Here is a 20,230-nt window from a genome sequence, read left to right as displayed (position 1 = left end):
TCTCCATCTAGTGGCCACTGGTCACACCTACAGCCTAGAAGAGTTTCTCTTCACACCGCTGACATTCAAGCAGGTATTTGACAACTTTATCATACACCAAACAACCAAACACCAAATGCCTGTCTTACAAAACAAAATCATTTATTTACACAATTACATTATGATTTAAAATAGCACTGTTTATATACATTAAAAAGAAAATAATGTGCAAAATATATGTCATTAATTTTAAACTCGTGTTTTTACACTGCCAGACACACACACCCACATTATTGCTTTTGTCATGCACTTAATACCTCATCCCTTTCAGTTCCTATGAGGCTGAGGCCCATCAAAATAGCTTGTTCTTGACCGTACGATGTAATGCAGCTATTTAAAAGGTACTGACCTCAAACAGCTCTCTATAACATACAGAATATCTTATGATGACTGTATATCATGAGGATGCTTCCATAATTATGACATGTAGAGGAATAATGGTTACACATGTAGCCATGAGTCATACCACATGCTTTACACACAGCTGCATCACAGGCACTGATAAACTATTGTTCAGTGCAAAGCAACTTTAGTATACTTAATTTAAATGCAGTAAATGGGCAGGGTGATTTACAGACTGGTGTGACATTTACTGGAATGTGTTCTGCTTTCAATTTCGAGTGTCCCCACATTTAACTGTTTGTCTTTAAGAAGCCAACACAGAATCTCACACCTCTGACTGCGCTCTGAAATCGCTCTGTCAGCAGTCCAGCAACAGCTACTCTGAGTAACCTTTTCTGGGTATTATCAGAACTGGGTGTTGTTCCATAATTATTCCTGACATTGCACATGGCTCTAGCTTCCACACTGTACATAGCGATCTTCCTAGATCATTTCTAGAATGCTTCCACATTCCTCCAATGTTTCCACCAATGTAACAACTTAATAAGTAACGAGAGCAAGTCATTTTAACACGGTGAACAGGAGCTGTCATCGTACCAGTTCTTCAATGACCTGAATGTTTCAATAGCTGACAGCACATCTGAGTCTGTATGTCTGCATTATAGTATGTGTACTGTGTGTGTGTCAAGGAGGCAGTGAAAGGTAGTGTGTCTATGATGTAGAATAACCATTACAATCAACCCCCTTCAACTCTGCAAAATCTTCACAAAGGGGCCAGTTTGTGCAGGTCTTCCAGATTTCCCGTGTTTTTTCTATAATATAATCACATCTATTGGTTTAATTGTCTGCATTCCTGGACTTTAGAGATGCATAGTACTGTGTCACAGGCACTATTGTACTTAGGTGTCATTCCTATAATGAGTTCCTGTCTTAAAGCATGCACAGCAGATCCTTTGAAACACTGTAGATGTTAAATCATAACCTGTGGTGTTATACATTTTTGTTCCTGTAACTAAAACAAGCAGTTCATTTTCTACTTCATCAACCACAAAGCTGATACTAGCACTGTAGTCCAGGCTGACAGAAGAAAAGCATTGTCAGGAATAGCTCACAAAGTTGATTCCATCTGTTCATGTGTCAGATTAAACTTTGGTTGAAGTCACTGATGATGCCGTTGATTCCCTTTGGAAAAACACAGCATTGAGAGCCTTAGTTCTCAAGTTTCTATGCTAATCACGTGATCTTGTCAGTTGATGATGCCAGCAAATGTATTGATTGGTAGAGGAAGACTTTTGTTCATGTATTTGCTAAGTCCAACGTCTTTATCCTCTTCCAACTTAAATTTGGACCTCATGGTTTTCTGGACACAGTATCCGGGATCCAGACAAGGGGAAATCTCGATGCTACAACATAAACATGTTCAACACAGAGATCAGTCTGGGCCAAGAATCAACAAGACTTTACTAAAAAAACAAAGGTCTTATGAGCTACTTATTGTTCAGTAAAACAAAAATACTTCCTACTACTGGTTCTCTTTGATCTAGTGATGCTAGTGCTTTGGGTGGTTACCCCACTACCTACAATAGAGACCAGACTCTTTTACCTCTGCACATCTTTGTAGGTCCTGCGATAGTCCCGGTCCAGAGTAACAGTGAAAGATCGACTCTCCAAACTGCGTATCTTAACGTTGCTGGTCCGAATCTTTGATTCCTACAAATCGCAATATCAAAGAGTTATGTAAACATCTATATCCTGTGAGTTATTGTTAAAATAAACTATTTATGAATGGATAATTCAATGGAGATAACTGAGCACTCTTGTTAACTCACCACAGAGTTGCCTTTAGTTTTCGGTGCAGGTTCATTCAGTATGAGTGTCAAACAGTTCAGATCTAAAAGATATAAATATAAGATTACACATAGAGCACAAGATACAAGATAAACCATCGAATCAAAAATGATGACATTTCTGTCAGAAAGTCAAGATGCCGAACCTTCTGCTTCACTGGAGGGAATTGCACACATCTGAACACCTGATGTCCTGAGCGACATTCCTTTGTCAACGTCTCGGCCACTTAATGTCACCTGGACACATAAAAATGTCTACTATAAATGTCTACTATTCACACAAGAACCACTTGTTCTTGTAAAGGGACTTTCAAGGCACGTCAGCGATTAATGAGGAAATAAGAGATCTAAAAAACAACATACCTTTTTGTAATTGATACTGACAACAGCTCCACATTCCTCCGCTGAGTTCTTCCGCTGTTTATCTGCTTGAGAGTTACAGGCATGTTGTTAAACATGGCTGTGCACAGATATAGAAAGACAGCTTATAAAACACAAATATGTGCATCCAGTTCACCTCTCACAGATGCAGAGATCTGTCTGAATTCCGGATACTCCATCTCCAGATGGGTGAGAAACACATCTTCCACAGGAGCCTTTCCCACCTTGGTGAATGTGATCTGATGGAAATCAAATAACTTTTCGAATGCAGCAGATCTTTGAGAAATGTGATAAGGAGTATACTTTGCTTTCAGAGATAAGGGTCAAAAGAACAATAGAATTTATTATACTACCTTAACAAAATAGATAGTGAAGTAGATGGGCTGCTGGCCAGTGCGGACGTAGTAGGAAATGACATCAGAGATGAACGGCTCTTTTGGCTTCCCGGGATTTGCTTGCTATTAAAGAAGACAAAAGACATGTAAAATTGACATGCTCATTTTCATAGGCCACAAACTTTTGATCACTGTCTGTTTTTGTCAAGAATACAGCGAGTCACTGACAGGTCAACTGTGTCATCTAATTCACTTACATTTAACCATTTAACAGAACAATCATTACAGATTGTTTAAGTTTTCAGCACGTTTTCAGTTTAAGGGTGTGCCTTTCAATTCTGCCTTACAGACCACATTTAATCTTGTCTACAATAAGGAAGTGAAAGGAGGTCTTAACCAGAGTGTGCTTAGTATTTTCGAGAAATTCACATACATCCTCACAAACATCTCAAATGATCAAATATAAAAGTAAAAAATATAAACACTTATTAGTTAAAAAGTTAGTCTTTATTTACATGTCATGATAGGGCTTTCTTCTTTGCATGTTCTCTTCCAATTTCTTGTAAATTGTATTTCTTGTTTGAATCTCAAGAGTCAGATCTTTGTGAAGACGCCTTACAGTGCTTTACTTGCGGTTTCAGAGGAATCAACCTATTTGTTGTTCTTGCACTAAGTAAAACGTTGCGCAACTTCCTGTTGAGCTTATGCACAAAACAGGTGCCATACTGACTAGGTGGGATGCGGTATTGTTATGACATTTCTGAAGTGTGGCTGTGAGACTTTCAGTATATAAGAACATGAATTCAGACTAAATAGAATCAAGTCTCCATTGTTGGTAATTAATCTCCATCCTCTCTCCCTCATGCATTAAGAGTTTATCTAATGTAGCTCTTTTACCATCTTAGCCAGTTTGGGAATCATGTAGCCCAGACTCTTGATGTTACAGTTGTACCATGGGTCCACATTGCTCAAGTAGGAACCAAGAGTGCAGGGATCCACCTTGGACTGATGGAGATTTTCCTACAAATAAGGAACACCAAGACATCTCATAATTTGCAAATTAACAGTGACAATGGAAGAAGACATGCTTTTTAAATTTTTTTTATTTCTAGTATGGGTTAGTCCTAATATCAAAAATGCTGTCTCATCTACGTGCTGATACAGTATGTGGGTGTACATTTCAAGCACCACCTAAAATCTTATGAAAATGCAGAAGTAATGAGAAGTTACTGAATGTTAGTTCTACTGAGTTTCGCACAATAATCGGTGGCATGATGACGAGAGGAAGCCTTGCCTTACCTTGACAGAGGTGCAGGTATTTGGAGCCTTGCAAACAGGGATGTAGTAAAACTGGAGGTTGACTTTCATTGTAAGAAAAAGTCTCCGTGATTCTCTCTTTCTGCAAATATCAACCAAAGATCTATGAGAAGCTCAGCAGTTGACAAGGAGTGGAATTTTAACATTTGTAAGCAAATACAAGTTTAATATAGAATTTGATTTGAACACACCCCATCTAGCTTCATATTACTAAAGACATACATTCCACCATTAAGGTCTCATCGTTAGTATACATGCACAAATGTCTCACCAGACTCAACTAGACGTAATTTACATTTTTATCCAAAAAGATGGGCCAAAATATCACATTGGCTACTAAATTGGGAAAATCTATTGTATGCAAAGACATCAACAGTCATTCAAGTCTTGTTCACTCTTGTACAATACTGATGAACTCAATTCATGACTACAGGAATAACATAATGACTCGAATATTTTTTTCTTTTATTTATCCCTCACAGGGATATTGCTGAGATGCCTCCAGTGTGAGGCATCTCAGCAATGGGCTTTTTTTCTGTAGGAACTGTTTACTGTTTGCCTGTAAATATACCACATTACAGTACAATAAAGCAATGTAACAAATACATCCCATCAAAGAAGCTTCATCAACATGTGAATCGAGCTAGCAACATGAAGAGTTTCATCACCTGAAGAAGTAATAGGCCTTAGCCAGGCGACCCAGCACCCTGTCACCCCCCATGATGACAATCCTGGCAGTAAAGTGTCTCTGCGTTTTGAGGAAGGAGTTCTGCATCGCATTGGTTCCTGCCCGCCTCTGCAAAGTGGCCCCCCTTCCTCCTCCCCTCCCTCCACTTCCTCCTCCTCCTCCTCCTCCTCCTCCTCCGGGGCTTGCATGCTCCTCCAGGGTGTCCTGCATCAGCACCATGCTGTCCTTTACAGATGGTTTCATTTTGATGCCTCCACGTCGTGACAGTCTTGTCGACTCTTGCTCCCTGTGAACATTTAATGTCATACTACTAGTTTATAAATGCTAAATTATGAGCATGTTTGACATTTTCAAATTAAGCAAACAAGTTTTTAATGTTTGCTTAAAACTTTCATAGTAATAGTAACATATTAAACCATTCAGAACAAGAGGTTAATCTTCAACTATTATAAGGGAACAAGTATTATATTTACATTTTGCATTGTTCCCATGATGCACTGATGCTGATAGAGTCCAGAGATGACGATAAGGAATCAGTATTCGGGGGCAGATCTCTCTCAATCCCGCTGTCGTTGGACATGACAGAAAAGCGAGTCATGTCTGATGGCATCTGGTCACTGGGGGATTCACCGAGCTCAAAGTCCTCCTGTTCTTGGATGAGTGAGAACTGCTCTGACACGGAACTGGATCTCAACCACTTGGCCAGTTCTCGCCCTGTCAAAAAGTAATTAAGACATTCACATGAAGCCATAAAGTACATAGAAGAGCACAAAAATATATCACAGAACCGTTCTTTATCTTCAGTCACTGTCACCACTGCTCCCTTTGTGATAACTCACCGACGGCTGTCATATTGCACACTTCCCATGCAGCCTTTTGCCTCATTATAAACAGACTGCAGACATGAGTTGACGTGTAACTGTTTTGTCATGCAGCTGTAGAGCACACGTGGCCCTCTGGGGAACAGTCCATCCACAGGGCCGGAAGCCATTAACGATGTTTCCATCTAAAGAATCTATTCACTATCTATTCACTGGTAAAGAGTTGAATGAGTGCCTGCCTTGTGATTCCTTAGAATGTATGCTTGTTAGTGCAGGGCTGTAGACATTACACAGGACACAGTCATTGTCCTTTATGTACAGAAAACAGTGTGTACTAAGAAACAGCAATCTCTCTGGGATATAACACAGAAAAGGCCTTTACCTCTAAGTTCAAAAATCACATTTAGCCACTGCAGTTTTACTAAGTACATTGAATATGAAGACCACACTGTAAATGTACACAGTCAAGTTGAGGACTCATTCAATGAGAGTGCAGCTCTGACAAACTGAGTAAACCAGCCTATACTTTTGAGCGACGTTCACACTTTCAAACTGTCTCAGTGACTTACACTTAAGTCATTTGTGAAATATTTCAGAATGACTTTCAGCCCCATGGTATATGCCAAATGTCATTATCAGGGTACACAAATGAATTAGTGCTAATTGGTAAATGAGTCTAGAGTTGGCGAATGAACTTAGATTTGAAAGAGATTTCCTTGAATGATTGTTGCACCTCAGCACAAAACTTATTTCTCAAGAAAATCACTGGCAAATTACAAAACTTGGCATGTATGAATTAAGTGTTTCTATTGTAGGTTTGATTAAATGTAGACCATACATTCAGTCAGTTTCTCCATTTTCAGTAAATCATCCTGGCCTCAGCCTAGTTTGTTTCAGCTGTTTGGTAGTAACAACTTCCTCTAGACTTCCCACAACATCAAAAGTCACTTACAGATATCTAGATCCTCTGTCCACAGGTGGAAGCTCATCTCTGGGTTAGGAAGGGAGCAGTCGCACAGTGGTCCACCAGACAATGGACCTGCAATATACGTGGAGGAAGAGAGAGAGGAAGACATCCAGACATGTTAATACATACAACTTACTAGACGGATTTGGCAATGGAGGAAACTAGATAGAAACAAGGTGCACTGCTCTTTACATTAAAAACATGTCCATCAGACAGTGTGTGCCTAATAAGTACTGAGGATGACTGAAATGGGCTTAAAAAATATCCTGTTGTATATATACTGTTGTAGAGATACAGTGGAAAGACACAGATAAGACTACTATATCTCACACAAATAATGCATCCACAGTCCTAACCACCGTACCACTTTAGAAACTGCAGTGGATGTCATTTAATGCAATTTATTCAATTTTATCAGTATCAATGCGAAGACTGTTACTACTCCAGATAATTCAGAGATAATTTAACCTTCTCATCTTCTCTTCTCTTGGCTGTCTTTTACCGTTTGGCACCAGCCTCTGACACACCCATGTGCAAATGTGGTTTTTGCGGTTCTCCCCTTTTTAACAATGTCAAGCTCAACCAGTAAGTTGATTTATGACTCAAACTAAGCAGCTGTGCCTTACCGAAACTCTATCTTGCACCTGTATTTATCTCTAAGAGTGTTCCTACCTGGGTCTGTGTCAGTGACAATCTTGTTGTACAGCTGGTGAAGATGGCTCCTCAGCGTCCCTCCCTCCCCTTTGCTGCCCTCCTCCACACACTGCTCTAGAGTCTCCAACACTGCCTGGAAGCACGGCTCAATGTCTTGACCCATGTGCTGTTGCAAAAAGCATGCAGTTGAGCACACATACCCAGAGGAAGATAAACATATACAGACTGTGTATTCATAGCCATGATGTGAGGGGTCAGACACGAGTGTATGCCTGCCCTTGTGTGTTTCCTGTTGAGGTGCTATGTTAGGGCCAGTGCCAGGAGACGTTTCCACTCAAAAATAACAGACCTTCATTACAGATGTTTCACATGTCCCTCTAAACAGGGACATGTGCTCAAGAAACAATCCTAGCCTGTTAAGTAATTCTATTTTCATCTCTTTGAGTCATTCTGGTATCTGTAATAAAAACTCCCAATATACTTCACTGTGCATGTAGTGACATAAAGAGTATGCACATGATTTCTCTGCACTTAGAGGTCATTTATCTTTCCCTTAGGTGGTGGAAACAACAAGGCAATTGCACATCCACAAAGGAGTGACATGGGAAGTTGCTAATATATCAATATATATATTATGCAATCAAATTAACTGAAAATTCTGAGAAAGTCTAATCCAAAAATAGCATATAGGAAACATGCACATTTACTTTACAAAGTCAGCCAGAGTACTGAATAATTACACAGACCTTCAGAGCCTGAGCCAGGCTTGGCCCATTGCACTTCTCTTCTCCTAAAGCAGCCTGTATGGTGTGTTGGACCACATTGCGCATGTGATCTAGAGGACTTAGAAATTCCTCTGAAGCAGAAGTGGCGGCCTCAAAATCTCCCGACAGCACATTCATCAGGGAACCAGAGAAAACCTCTGGTTCAGCCAAAACAAAAACCCTGCAGATATTCACAGACTTGGTTGGTGGACAAGGAAGGCAGTTTGAATGACATTGAAGCAGTACAAGTAAATAATAATAAAGTCTTCACAAGCTGTCAGTTCCCTGAGGTTTTTACTGAACTTTGAGCCAATTATTCATACATCGTTTGCACATGACTCACCTTTCCTGAAAGGGATAGTGATCATTTTTTAGTCTCTGCTCAGCCGTGACCATCCTCTGGTACAAGAGACCTGTGGATCAAACTAGCCTTTAATTACTGTATGCTGCAAGCTTGATGAATGGGCAGCTAATTTAACATGGAGGCAGACATGCTCCCTCACTTAAATGAAATTGCTCCCTCACCACTTCGCTGTCCAAAAAGGTGGTGTCTAGAGAGAAATCAACTCTGCTCGTCTGACTGCTTCTAAGCTTTTTCTGTGTCTTCCTAACATCTGCTGTTTAGTTAAAATACTTACCAGTACTATGAGTAGGAGATAATTACTATTTAAGGGATTGGTATTTGAATGAGAGTAAAACAATCAAAACATATGGCAAATATATATAAATAATAAAATATTTATTTATATAAAATATAAATAATTGTTAGTGTCATTATTGACGTCCAGCTTGTTGTGCTGTGAGTGCTACATTTGTCAAAGATGAAACTGATTTAGCTGCTGGTGCTCCTCAAGCAGAATACAAGCTCTGGTGATTTGGAGTTCTTGTTTTAGTCTGCAATAGAATATGAGAATTAATACCTGGAATGAAGCGTTCAGTTTTTATCTGTCTTGTGTAGCTGAGGCCCACAGTGCAGTAGGGATGGGGATAGGTGAGTAGTCTCTTACAAAAGTCATAAACCCGCTTGTACAGTTCATCTGGAATGTAGGCTGTCTGGAATGTCACCAAAAAAAAAACACATTGCATAAGAAATATGAACAAGGAAACAAACTACTAATTTTCTTTCATCTCTATCAATGGCTATTAGCATAGCATTCAAATATAATGACAAAAAAATGTTCCCAGGTTTGAATAAGTTTGCTTCCTTGTTGACATTCACTCCAGGGTTTAACAGTATTTTTCCTGTTTGAAAACTACGGCTAGTAACAGAACTGAAACTCTCTACATTGCATGACCAGATATATTTAGACATTTACAGAAACAGCTTTACTCCTAAAATCTACCGGAAGAACTGAGGGGGAAAAGCCTGGAGCCGATTTTCACAGTGGGCTGTTGTGGCATAGTGTACCTGAAATATGGCATACATCAGTGTGTGGAGCAAAGGGATGATGCATTTGCGGGAGTCCCATCTCTCAGCCTGCAGAGAAAACACACTGTATCAGGGCTCACCATCATCAAATGGTGATGTTCTAGTTGATGTTGGTTTTAAATTACAGTTAGAAAGTGTTCACAATGCTGTCACAGAGGACAAGTACCTTTTCTAGCTCCTTTATCAGCACCCACACCAGAGATAAGCTGTTAGCAGGATTGTTTTTAACTTTCTTATGAAGTGTCCATCTCAGCATTCCTGTAAACACACACACACACACACAGACACACACACACACACACACACACACACACACACACACACACACACACACATGAGCCAGCCGCAGATGCAAGATTTCCACAGCGCTAAACCAACTTGCTAAATGTGTCACACTTTTCTCCATTGCTAATCCTAAATATGTCCGATGACTAACAGCAGAACAGCTCTCATACTGTTGACATGGCAAAATGTCAATATAAATACTCCAAGGTCTACCACATTTGGTCTGGTCAGGGTGGAAAAGTTTACAAGGTGGAATAGGTTTGGATGCAGGAACTTAAGTCTTCAGCAGAAATTAGCATTGTGACATGTAAGTTTTTTAGATTTACTGAACCATTCTGAATATGATTCCACAGTCTGTACTATAAAACCTTGACGACACATCTGACTGCAAAGACTCACTCAGTGACACAATCAGAGGATGTCAGACTATATTAGATGTGAGCAGAGCAAACGTAACACCTCATCACCACTGTCACATACTAACAAATAAATCTACGTATATTAGCTCATTATTTGACACAGTGAAGTGGACTGTACCTTTATTGAAACAGTCTGGGGATTGCTGCTTGTCTGTTCCTCTGGGCAGCATAGCCTGGACGCTGCGGTAGATCTCTGGCTCTGGAACTGTGGGGGAGTAGCCAGCTGATAATAAAGTCGAGATGTTGGGGTATCAAATGGTTTTCACTTAAAGTTCAACACAGGACCATTCTACGTTGTTGACAGAGTCACTTGAAAGTCAGACACATGTGTATACATGTATCTGGGAGGGAAATGGGTGGAGCACGTAGATCAGTTACTGGGTACAATGAGTATGTGTGCTGCATGTACCTGTTGGCTCCATGCTGAACATGCTGCTCAGGTTATCCCAGTGGGCCTTGTTGGTGATGTCTTATACACATTGTGGGTGCATCAGCTACAAAAAAGGACATGAAAGGATGTGTCACGAATGTTCTCTACTGAGCGTAATCAGGCATCCAATGGGTAGACAGCCTCTCACGCCACCACAGACGTATGGTGTGTAACTTTTTTTTCTTCTGCTTGCTAGAGTATAAAATTACACATACATGTTCAGTGGAGTTACTGAAGTACTTTTTGTTGCTCAGTGGCATACCACATATGCATACAATAATACACCCTCTATCTGGGTGGCTCTCTAAATGATTCACCACTTGCACTTGTGTGAGAAACATGGATTTTCTAGCTCACATTTTTGTTTCGGCTAATTGAAGTGTCAAATTTTAACCCCTTCTGTCATGGAAATAAAATGCAAATACCATCATTTTTCAAAGGCTGCCAAATAAGGTTCATAAGCTTCCCAAAGACCAAAAGTCTGCATTTGTCTGCATGTTTTAACTAGCTTTCTCCTATCATCTTCTATAACCGCTTGTCCTCTACAGCTGTTCCAGCTATCATTGGGTGAGAGGCAGGGTACACCCTGGACAGGTCTCCATTCTATCACAGGGATAACACAGAGACACAGACAACCGTTCACTACCCACATGCACACCTACCACCAATTTAGAATCACCAATGAACGTAACGAGCATGCAAACTCCATACTGAAAAGCCAAAGTCAGATTCAAACCTTCTTGTTGTAAGAAAATTATTTTTTTATTATCATTTTTAAAATAAAATTTGCTTACATAACCTGATTGCACAATGTGTATTGAACAGAAAGATGCTTATTTGTCCTTCACAGGAAAACTGTTTCCACAGTCTGCACAACAACGAGAAAACAAACACACACCTACCAAAAAATAAAATCCACCACCATATACACATATACACGCCACCACACATATCAGACTCACATATTGGAGTCTTTCAGTTTTGTTCAGTTGTGTTATTGCATTTGGAACGAAACTTTTGCTACATTCTTCTGATCCTCACATTAGAATACAAAGCATATTATACACCGCCTGGCAAAAAAAAGCCATCTCCTACTGGATAATTACTGCATGGTGCTTATCTTTCAGCTGGCATCAAGTTATTTAACCCAAACTGACACAACGAGTAGCTTCTCATTTCTTAAACGACCGTGTGGAAAGACACATCACATGTTCGTGGAAACGATGTTAGTCTGTTAGAGAAGGGTCAAATTACTGGCATGCATCAAGCAGAGAAAACATCTAAAGAAACTGAAGCAGAAACTACTTAAACTGGAAGGATAGTGGGGAACCATGTGGTTGGAAATGCAGATGAAGTGGTGCACCCATCACAGAACAGAATAGAACTGTCAGTGGACAGGTAACAAAATTATGTATAAAATTATATTACAGAATCTTTGGGATGTGCTGGAGTAGACTTTATACAGTGGTCAGACTCTCCCATCATCAATAAAAGATCTTGGGGAAAAAAGAATGCAACACTGGGTGGAAGCTTATCAAAACAATGCCGCAGTGAATGTGTGCTGTACCCAAAGCTAAAGGCTTTCCAACGAAATACCAACGAGTGTGTGGCTTTTTTGTTTGGTAGTGACTTTTTTCGTAATGTGGTAATGAACTACGACATTTGAAAACTACGGAATAGTAAATATTGAAATAAAGTTTGGTAAACCACTCAGAAACATGGTACTTCCATATATTCGTTTAAGCTATTTCGTCCTACTTCCAAGCATTACAATTATTATGTCTTATGAATAGGCTCTGTAACATCATCTCCTTTAGTTTTTACAGTCTAAAGCTCTTATTGGACTTATTGTATTTCAAAATACGTTCAAGCATCTTAGATCCACAGAGCCACGATTACCCATTTAGGCCTTTTACAGCTGTTACCGTAAATATTTTTTTTTTCTCCCTTAAACTCTAATATGACTTCAGGGGGTAGGCTCTCTCCACAGCTACACACACACACACACACACACACACACACACACACACACACACACACACACACACACACACACATCAGAGAACTCACTATGCTTAACAAATGGAAGACGATGCAGTGGTTCTACGCCAAACCATAAATAGTGCTAAGGGTGATACTATGAATATTACAACCCACTTAAGCCACTATCCAAGTCCCACACAGGTGTGTGAGTCACGTCGCAAACTCCCACAAAACAAATTCATCGTGACTGGAACACAAATGACCAATTATTGTACTAACTTAGTTTTAGAGGCTTCATGATAAATGAATGAAGATGAATGACATATCAGACCAAAACAATACAGTTAGCACTGAGTGTAAATGATTAATTAATGCTGTGATATTTATACATGCTTCTTCAAAAATACAAATAATAGAGTAATGGAAGTGGCATGCTCCTTGTTGGACTAAATCTTCTCTTTTAGTCTCAATTCACTGAAAACAGAAATCATTCTTATTTGACGACGTTGAGCAAGGTGTGAGATTATGATGCTGCATATAACTCTGGTGTAAATCTAAACACAGAATCGCGATCATCAGACAGAAACCTTTCTCTCTTTACTTCTTTGCTACCGATTAAATTCTATCAAAATGTCCAAACCTGCACCTCACAAAGAGGCCAGCAGTAAGCAGTTCCAAGCTTTAATTGGAGATATCATCCTATGAACTTACCTGTTCCACGAAGGCACACACCAAACCAATATCCAAGTCCTCGACTACATTCACACACTACACAGACTGGACTGAAACTAACATGTGACAAGAAGAGACTGTGAGCGAGTGTGAGAGCGAGTCACAGTCAAGCGAGCACGGCATTTCATTGGTGAACGTATTTCCTCTGTTGTGCTAAGTAGTGACAGGAGATAAGGACTGTTTGTGTGTCAGCTGCCGCAGTGAAGGGGCAGGGACAAAGACAAGGGTGCAGTGTTGAGGCATTTTGTTAGTTCAGTGTATTTGGATTTGATTCAGGTGTTGGACTTTTCAAACATTTATAAACTTTAACTTATTAAACTCATTGCTCTATTTCAGAATGATTTCCCTCATCTTTTACTCTCCCTACACGCAGGAACACACACATTGAACAAGGGCTCATTCCACAGGCTGTGCATGCACAATGAAAGGTCTCAGCATGATGGATTTAGCCTTGATCCTCTGAGTAAAGCAGCACTTTCAAAAACAGAGTTAACACTGCTGCCTCAGCAGCTGAATGCTGCCTCTTTAACCACAAGTTTCCGGATGTCTGTAGTCTATAATCACTCTTTCATTCCCCATTGTCTTTCTCCATTTTTCTCTGTTTACGTCTTCTTCCAATCTAAGTCTTTAAAGATATTTTTCTGTTCCCATTTCTATTATCTGTGTTTCTCTTAGATACATACAAACCTAGAAACAAAAAGACACTGGCCTGTATTGATATGCAGAACTAGCCAAGCATGCACAAGCGTTTCATGTGCATACATGGACTCTGACACAAAGAGCTGCAGATGTCTCTGTTACTACCTTTCGAACAGAAGCTATTAATGTAGTGCAGGAATTAACACATACATTGCACTTCCTTTCTGTCAAAATGAGTAGGCAGATGACATTCTATATTTAGGAGTGAGAGAGAGAGAGAGAGAGAGGGAGAGAGAGAGAGAGAGAGAGAGAGAGAGAGAGAGAGAGTATCATAGGTTTTTAAAACATTATAAATAGCTCCATCACCTCATTCTCAGTATTTCAATGTAAATAGCTTGGAAACTCCAGCTTCTAAAAACATCACCATAGCTTCTTAAGCATATGTCAGTCTTTACATGTTCAATACCAAGAACACGGTATGGTCAAAACATCAAACTACATTGAAAATAAGTATTTTTGAAGATATTACACCAATTTACATGTACTTCATCCTCACATTTCTGACCTGCTATTTCAGTAGCCTATTAAAAATTGTAACTTTATTTTATTTAGTTTGAACATTTTTTGAATTTTTGAACACGGCTGTTGACATTTAAATTTGTCAATGCATGACTGCAAAACGGTTCACTGTTCACATGCTGCTCTGTGTATTTCTCACAAGAATTATTTATACTTTATTTATACTAAAACAAACCACTGCTCCAACAAACACCAGAACATGGAAGGTTAATTTGAAATCTAGTGGTCAGAAACACATCATCACATCATTAAACACAATCAGGTTAAATACTTTGCAACTGCAGGAATTTGAATGATTAGCAACGTGATTTATTGCAGTCACACAAAGCCGTCTATGTAAAAGGTGAACTAACATGAAATGACAATATCCACAGCTACTCTGAGAAACAAATCCCACACAGTCTAGGAAGAGAAAAAAAGAAAACAAAAAACAATGATGTTATGGTATAATGACTGCTACAAATAAGCCCAAAATGTGCTATTATACTTCTGAACATCACCAACTCTGACTGCTTTTGGGAGATTCCACTTTATAGTTACAGCACCGTTTTCTCAGGAAGTCTAAAACAAACTGCGGTTAGTTTTGCGAAGGCCTGGACATTTGAGAATTTTTAAAAGATGTATTCGTTAAACAAGACCTTCTGCATTTTACTACATCTGTAACTACTGGAATCATTCTAATCATTTCAAGACATTTCGTTATATTGTCCCAAGTCCTACGGTGCCTAGCAGATTCCACCTATTGACCCAGAAAACTGCAAATAAAGGGTAAACAGGCAAATTTTATTACAAGTGCCACATGCCAGCGTATCAGACTTCCTCTGTTGGCTATTTAAAGTTAATATGAATCAGTTCCTGATGTACGCCTTGGCACCACTCGACACAAGTGGCCACCGACAACACACTTCAGTGGTCAGTTGAAGCTTCAAACAATGCGACCAAACAGAAACCAGGAGCACTCATTTCCGTTCAGGCACACTGCGGCCGTCTCAGAAAACAGGAAGGACCTGACAACCACTATGTGGAAGTGTGTTCATAGAGCAACACAGAGGTGGTATTTACTGTTTAGGTGATGTAGCGGGGGTGGGGTGTATGTCTGTGCGTTTGCTTGATTGGAAATCCCCAACCTCAGATAGCACAGGGTCACGTAACACAGATGGCCTTCACCATCTCTCACATGAAGACCCAGTCAAAGAGGAACAGTGAGGAAAGAACCTGTAGACTATATCCACTTGGTAACTAGCAAGTAACACCTGAAAAACAAGTATGGAGTGAGAGCGCTCGAATTTCCATGAATTTCCAGGAAAATTCACAGTAGAGCTGGCCACTGTGTATGAGATGGGCTGATGGTAAAAGCAACATGATAGAATTCCCTGGAATTGGCATATCGTATGTTGTAAATGTGGAGAGAAAGTATAAGCTGAAAGACTGCTACCTTCTTTTGTCGATGTGTTTGCAGCACAGCCAACAGCTTGTCATCTATAATTATAACCGTGCTAAGGCAGCTCAGTGCATCAAGATACACTTACAGAGATAACCCAAGTAAAAGTTCCAAAGGAATCGCTCAGACAGACAACATTAAATTCAGAAAGCGCAACAGGGAATATCAGTCAAAGTGATTTCCTGCATCAACATTGACATACTGGACAATATGAGGAAGTCCTTCTGGTCAGTGAATGAGTATGTTTGAGTTGTGAGTAAACCTGTATGGCCTGACTGACCAGGGATTATCACTGCTTAAAATCTCCAACGGACAGGAGAACAAAACAAAACTAAAAAAAAAAACGTCTATGCTGCTTGGGGTTATATGCTAGATCCATTAGGCAAGAGGAGGACAGACAGGAAAAGATAGATCTATAAAGGGGTTTTCCCGAAGAGGTGTGTGAGTGAATTATCCTCTTGAGGATTAGTTAAAGGTTTAGACTGTCAATGTGAGGACATTTTTGGAAAGTGAGGACAGTTTAACAGTGAAAACTTGGTTTTAGAGTGCACTAAATACTGCAACTGACCTTTGACATCTAATCCATTAGCATAATCTTTAAATAAATATTCTGGATATACCTGAAACATAAAATATACCAAGGAAAAACATTTTTTTTTCCAGACATGATGAGAAAAGATTAGCAGACAAATGCATAGTCTCACCACACAGGAGGTGTGGGTATTTGGATACTGCGGGCATACTCGGACAACACTGTATCAATGTAGTAAACTTTAATAGCAGGTCAATGAGTGTAAAGTGATGCGACCACTATAAGCAGGAAGTGCAAAGTGCGTCACAGTGAAATGATCAGTAGCACAAACACACTTAGCTATGTTGGAAGCACAGCTTTCCAGCGAAACCACAGCCAAATACACAGATTCCAAGAAGTATTCCTTTTATATTCCCTCAGGACAATCAAAAGGGAGGCGCCTTGAATTTAAGAAAGTCTGCAGCAGTTGGTAATTTTGTGTCTGCAGTATGCGTAGTCAAGAGTGGTTTTTGGGAAAGGTTATGATTTTAAAAGTTGAGTCCAGTTTTCCAGAAAAACACTACAGTGTGGTTTGAGATGAAAATGGCCCAGTACTCAAGTGTCAAACACCTACATAAAGGGGCAGACTATATGAATATGTGTCTAGGTTTCCACTATGGAAATATGTGTAATGCAAAATGTCAAGTAACTAAGTAAGACTTACAATCTATGGCATGCTTCATCTAAGGCTAAGATGAAGCAGACAATTTATTTCTCAACAGAGCCCAAAGACATGGCAGGACTATATTAAATCCCCTTCTCTTTTAAACACAACAAAGGATAAAAGAGAGAAATTTGGTATTATTAAGCTGCTTTTCCCCACAACCGAAATTACTCAACAAGTTCTTAATCTGCGTTCTTAGCACATTTACTGTAAATGTACTGCAAAATGCTGAAAGAGTTTCTGCCAAGGGAAAACTATGTTCACATTAATCTGCAGACAACCAAAGTACTGGAAGTAGTGCACACGTCTGCCAAACTGATTTCCTAACTACAGAATTCCAGTAAAAGGCAAAATACGTCTTTGTAGTAGACAAATAATGCACTGTGTCTACACACTGGATGCCTCATGTGGGTTGACATTTCCACCAGAATTTTTTGATCTACGGAACAAAGATTTGTTCAGTGTGTCTCTGAGAATGTCTCTGGGCTACTTCTTCAAAAATGACAACATTATGAAACTGCTTTAGCCTAAAGAGCAGCTTCCTACATATTTAAATGATACTGACTTGTTATAAGGAAGTGTTCTCGTTGTGGCAGTATGATATGAGCCTTAGGTTGGTTGGGTGAGAAGTGTGTAATAATTACTGTACTACGTCAGAAACCACTCACTGTGGATGTCAACTAGCTACAAGAAAAAGCTATCTATCATAGGACGGAGAGACCAAAGAGGACATCAACGTAAGAAGAGACAATAGGCAGTGGCTGAGCAAAAGGGACACAAGACTCTGTTTTGACAAATGTTTACACGGTAGTGGGACACTTCACAATAGCTGGTGTCAAAGTGAGTCCACATAATGAGCTTTCAGTCATGGAGAACAAACAGGTCTTTGTAGAGAAAGGACAACGATGGCACATGATTCGGACCGTAATGGCATGTTGTGCCAAAATGAGTCACGGCCTATCTATTGAATCTAATTTTGAGAAAGAGCTGAATGAATTTGAAAATTTAACAAATTAGTGCAATGTTTCTTTTGCAGTTTGTGCTAGCGACATCAAGTAAATTTCTCGCCACTCATTAGAGTAGCTTCTAAGAGACTTGTGGGAAGCTGAGGTTGAAGAGGAAACTCTGTGGGTAAAAACCCACCAGAAACTTGCTAGACTTGTTTCTGCTGGATACTTACCTGTTGGAGGTGGAGGTGGTGGGGGGAATGGTGCATGAAACGTCTTCTCAGAACTCTACAAATCCAATTGCCCTTTATAAACACCATTGGGTAAGGTAAATTTCACTAACTTGCTACTTTACATCAAAATGACCAACTATACGAGGTCAGAAAAACACCAGCATTTCTCAAATGCTAACAAATGTTGTATGGCCTCTTCAAAAAATTCCCTTTGGCTCCAGAGCTCATCCTGTGTTCTTTATAGTTACTGAGGGAGAAAGGAAACACTCCTTCTGTATTGGTGCTGGAGTTGTTGTCTTTATCGGACACAAGTTTGTCAGCTATGCCTTCTGTCAGTTACAGTGATTAACAACAGGTTACCAACACGGAGTTGTTGTTGTTTTTTATGTTGCTGTAATGTAATGAATTCTATCCTACTCATTGCCTCACCCGATCAGCTGTGATTTACCTCACTGTTTTCTCTCATTCCAGGAATAGTATTTGAGTGAGTTACTGAGAGGTCAGAGAAGGTTTCAACATGGTGACCACACTAATGACAAAGTTACCATTACAAAAGATCTAATTTTCCTCGTTGTGTGTATTTAAATTACAGCCTTTGTCTTTTTACAGCGTTATTTTATATTATTTGACTCATGAAATATTAGTGGCACCACCCATAAATAATCACTAGCTTACGGTCTCAACAAAAAAGATGAGTTACACTAAGACAAACACACACCCTGGAGCCACGCTGCAGCCACTTAGCCCCAAAGTGGTACCAGGAAGCTCAGATCTAAAACAAAGAAGCCAGAGGAAATACAACAGTGCTTTTAGACGCATATGGACACAACAGAGAGCCAGGGCTTCAATGAGATCCGGCACTGTTATCAAATCCTTGTTATTATCTCAGGAGGGGAAAAAATAAACCGCCGCCCCGGTGCCTTCCCGTGTCATAGAGCATGATTTTTAATAGCCTCACTTGCAACAGAAAAGAGTCTGTAAATAAATAAATAAATAAAATATAGAGTGAAAAAAAAAAAGCCTTTCACATCAAAAGCAGTCTTTCACTCAGGTGCTGCACAGTAAACTACTGCCACATCCTACACACGCATGGAAGGGTTAGAGGCACGATCAGCCAAAAACATAAACACTCTCCTAACAACATATTGACAACGTGGAATCAAAAAAACTCGGGTTCATGGTGAGCAGAATTAATATCTAAAAAAAAAGACTTTCGACATTTAGCATCTGATATAGTCAGCAGCCTACATCGTCGACATGAACTTTTCCGCGAGTAAATAGATGGAAAACGATAACGTACAGATACATTTTTTTTAAAAAAAATGTCAGCAGATGGTAAAACATCGATAGGTTTTCCGTTCTGAGAAAACTTACCCAAGTTTAAGTCATAAACATATCTCCATCCGCCCGATTTGTATGACTTAATTCTCTCTTTCTGTCTGTGTCGGTGACAGTCTGACAGGCCGACATTCTGGCCACGCCCACTGCTGCCACCGGCCAGTACGGGAGCTCGTGTCAGTGTAGATAGATAGATAGATAGATAGATAGATAGATAGATAGATAGATAGATAGATAGATAGATAGATAGATAGATAGATAGATCTATTATAATTTTGATGGTTAATTTAAATTGTAGAATTGTTAATTTTCTTCTATGCTGTAACATGTGCTGATATTGTACACACATTTTGTGTGTATTATCTTTACTAATAAGCCATCAGAC

The 20,230-nt window shown here is 39.6% G+C and overlaps 1 protein-coding gene across 5 annotated transcripts; it reads right to left on the bottom strand.

Annotated features, from left to right (window-relative positions):
- Positions 1-116: 116 nt before the first annotated feature.
- LOC125004576 (phosphoinositide 3-kinase regulatory subunit 6) lies at positions 117-19,982 on the bottom strand. 5 transcript variants are annotated; one of them, XM_047579272.1, is made up of 21 exons: positions 19,882-19,982; positions 10,698-10,782; positions 10,407-10,511; positions 9,751-9,842; positions 9,564-9,632; positions 9,076-9,208; positions 8,499-8,568; positions 8,138-8,336; positions 7,410-7,557; positions 6,723-6,809; positions 5,423-5,663; positions 4,930-5,235; positions 4,244-4,343; positions 3,842-3,964; positions 2,963-3,067; positions 2,746-2,848; positions 2,592-2,656; positions 2,375-2,465; positions 2,211-2,272; positions 1,985-2,091; positions 117-1,784 (listed from the first exon to the last, which is right to left on the bottom strand). In XM_047579272.1, exons 2-21 carry the CDS (start codon positions 10,717-10,719, stop codon positions 1,628-1,630), a joined length of 2,385 nt encoding a protein of 794 aa, XP_047435228.1. In that variant the 5' UTR covers positions 10,720-10,782; positions 19,882-19,982; the 3' UTR covers positions 117-1,627. The 5 variants fall into 5 exon arrangements, with proteins under 5 accessions (XP_047435228.1, XP_047435230.1, XP_047435231.1 ...); XM_047579274.1 differs by having other exon boundaries at positions 2,592-2,653; XM_047579275.1 differs by having other exon boundaries at positions 10,407-10,493.
- Positions 19,983-20,230: the final 248 nt, after the last annotated feature.

The sequence above is a fragment of the Mugil cephalus genome, chromosome 2 (assembly GCF_022458985.1).
Source record: "Mugil cephalus isolate CIBA_MC_2020 chromosome 2, CIBA_Mcephalus_1.1, whole genome shotgun sequence".
Lineage (NCBI taxonomy): Eukaryota > Metazoa > Chordata > Actinopteri > Mugiliformes > Mugilidae > Mugil > Mugil cephalus.
The sequence above is the reverse complement of the archived record's forward strand: the minus strand, read 5'-3'. Positions and strand labels throughout refer to the sequence as shown.

Bases quoted from the DNA above. Each gene is read 5' to 3' on its own strand.
- LOC125004576 (XM_047579272.1), bottom strand. From the start codon at position 10,719: ATGTTCAGCATGGAGCCAACAG. The intron at 7,558-8,137 runs GTCTGTGTAATT...TTTTTGCAACAG, and splicing joins GCCTGGCTCAGGCTCTGAAG to CACATGGGTCAAGACATTGA. The intron at 5,664-6,722 runs GTAAGTGACTTT...ACTTTTTGACAG, and splicing joins GACAGAGGATCTAGATATCT to GGCGAGAACTGGCCAAGTGG.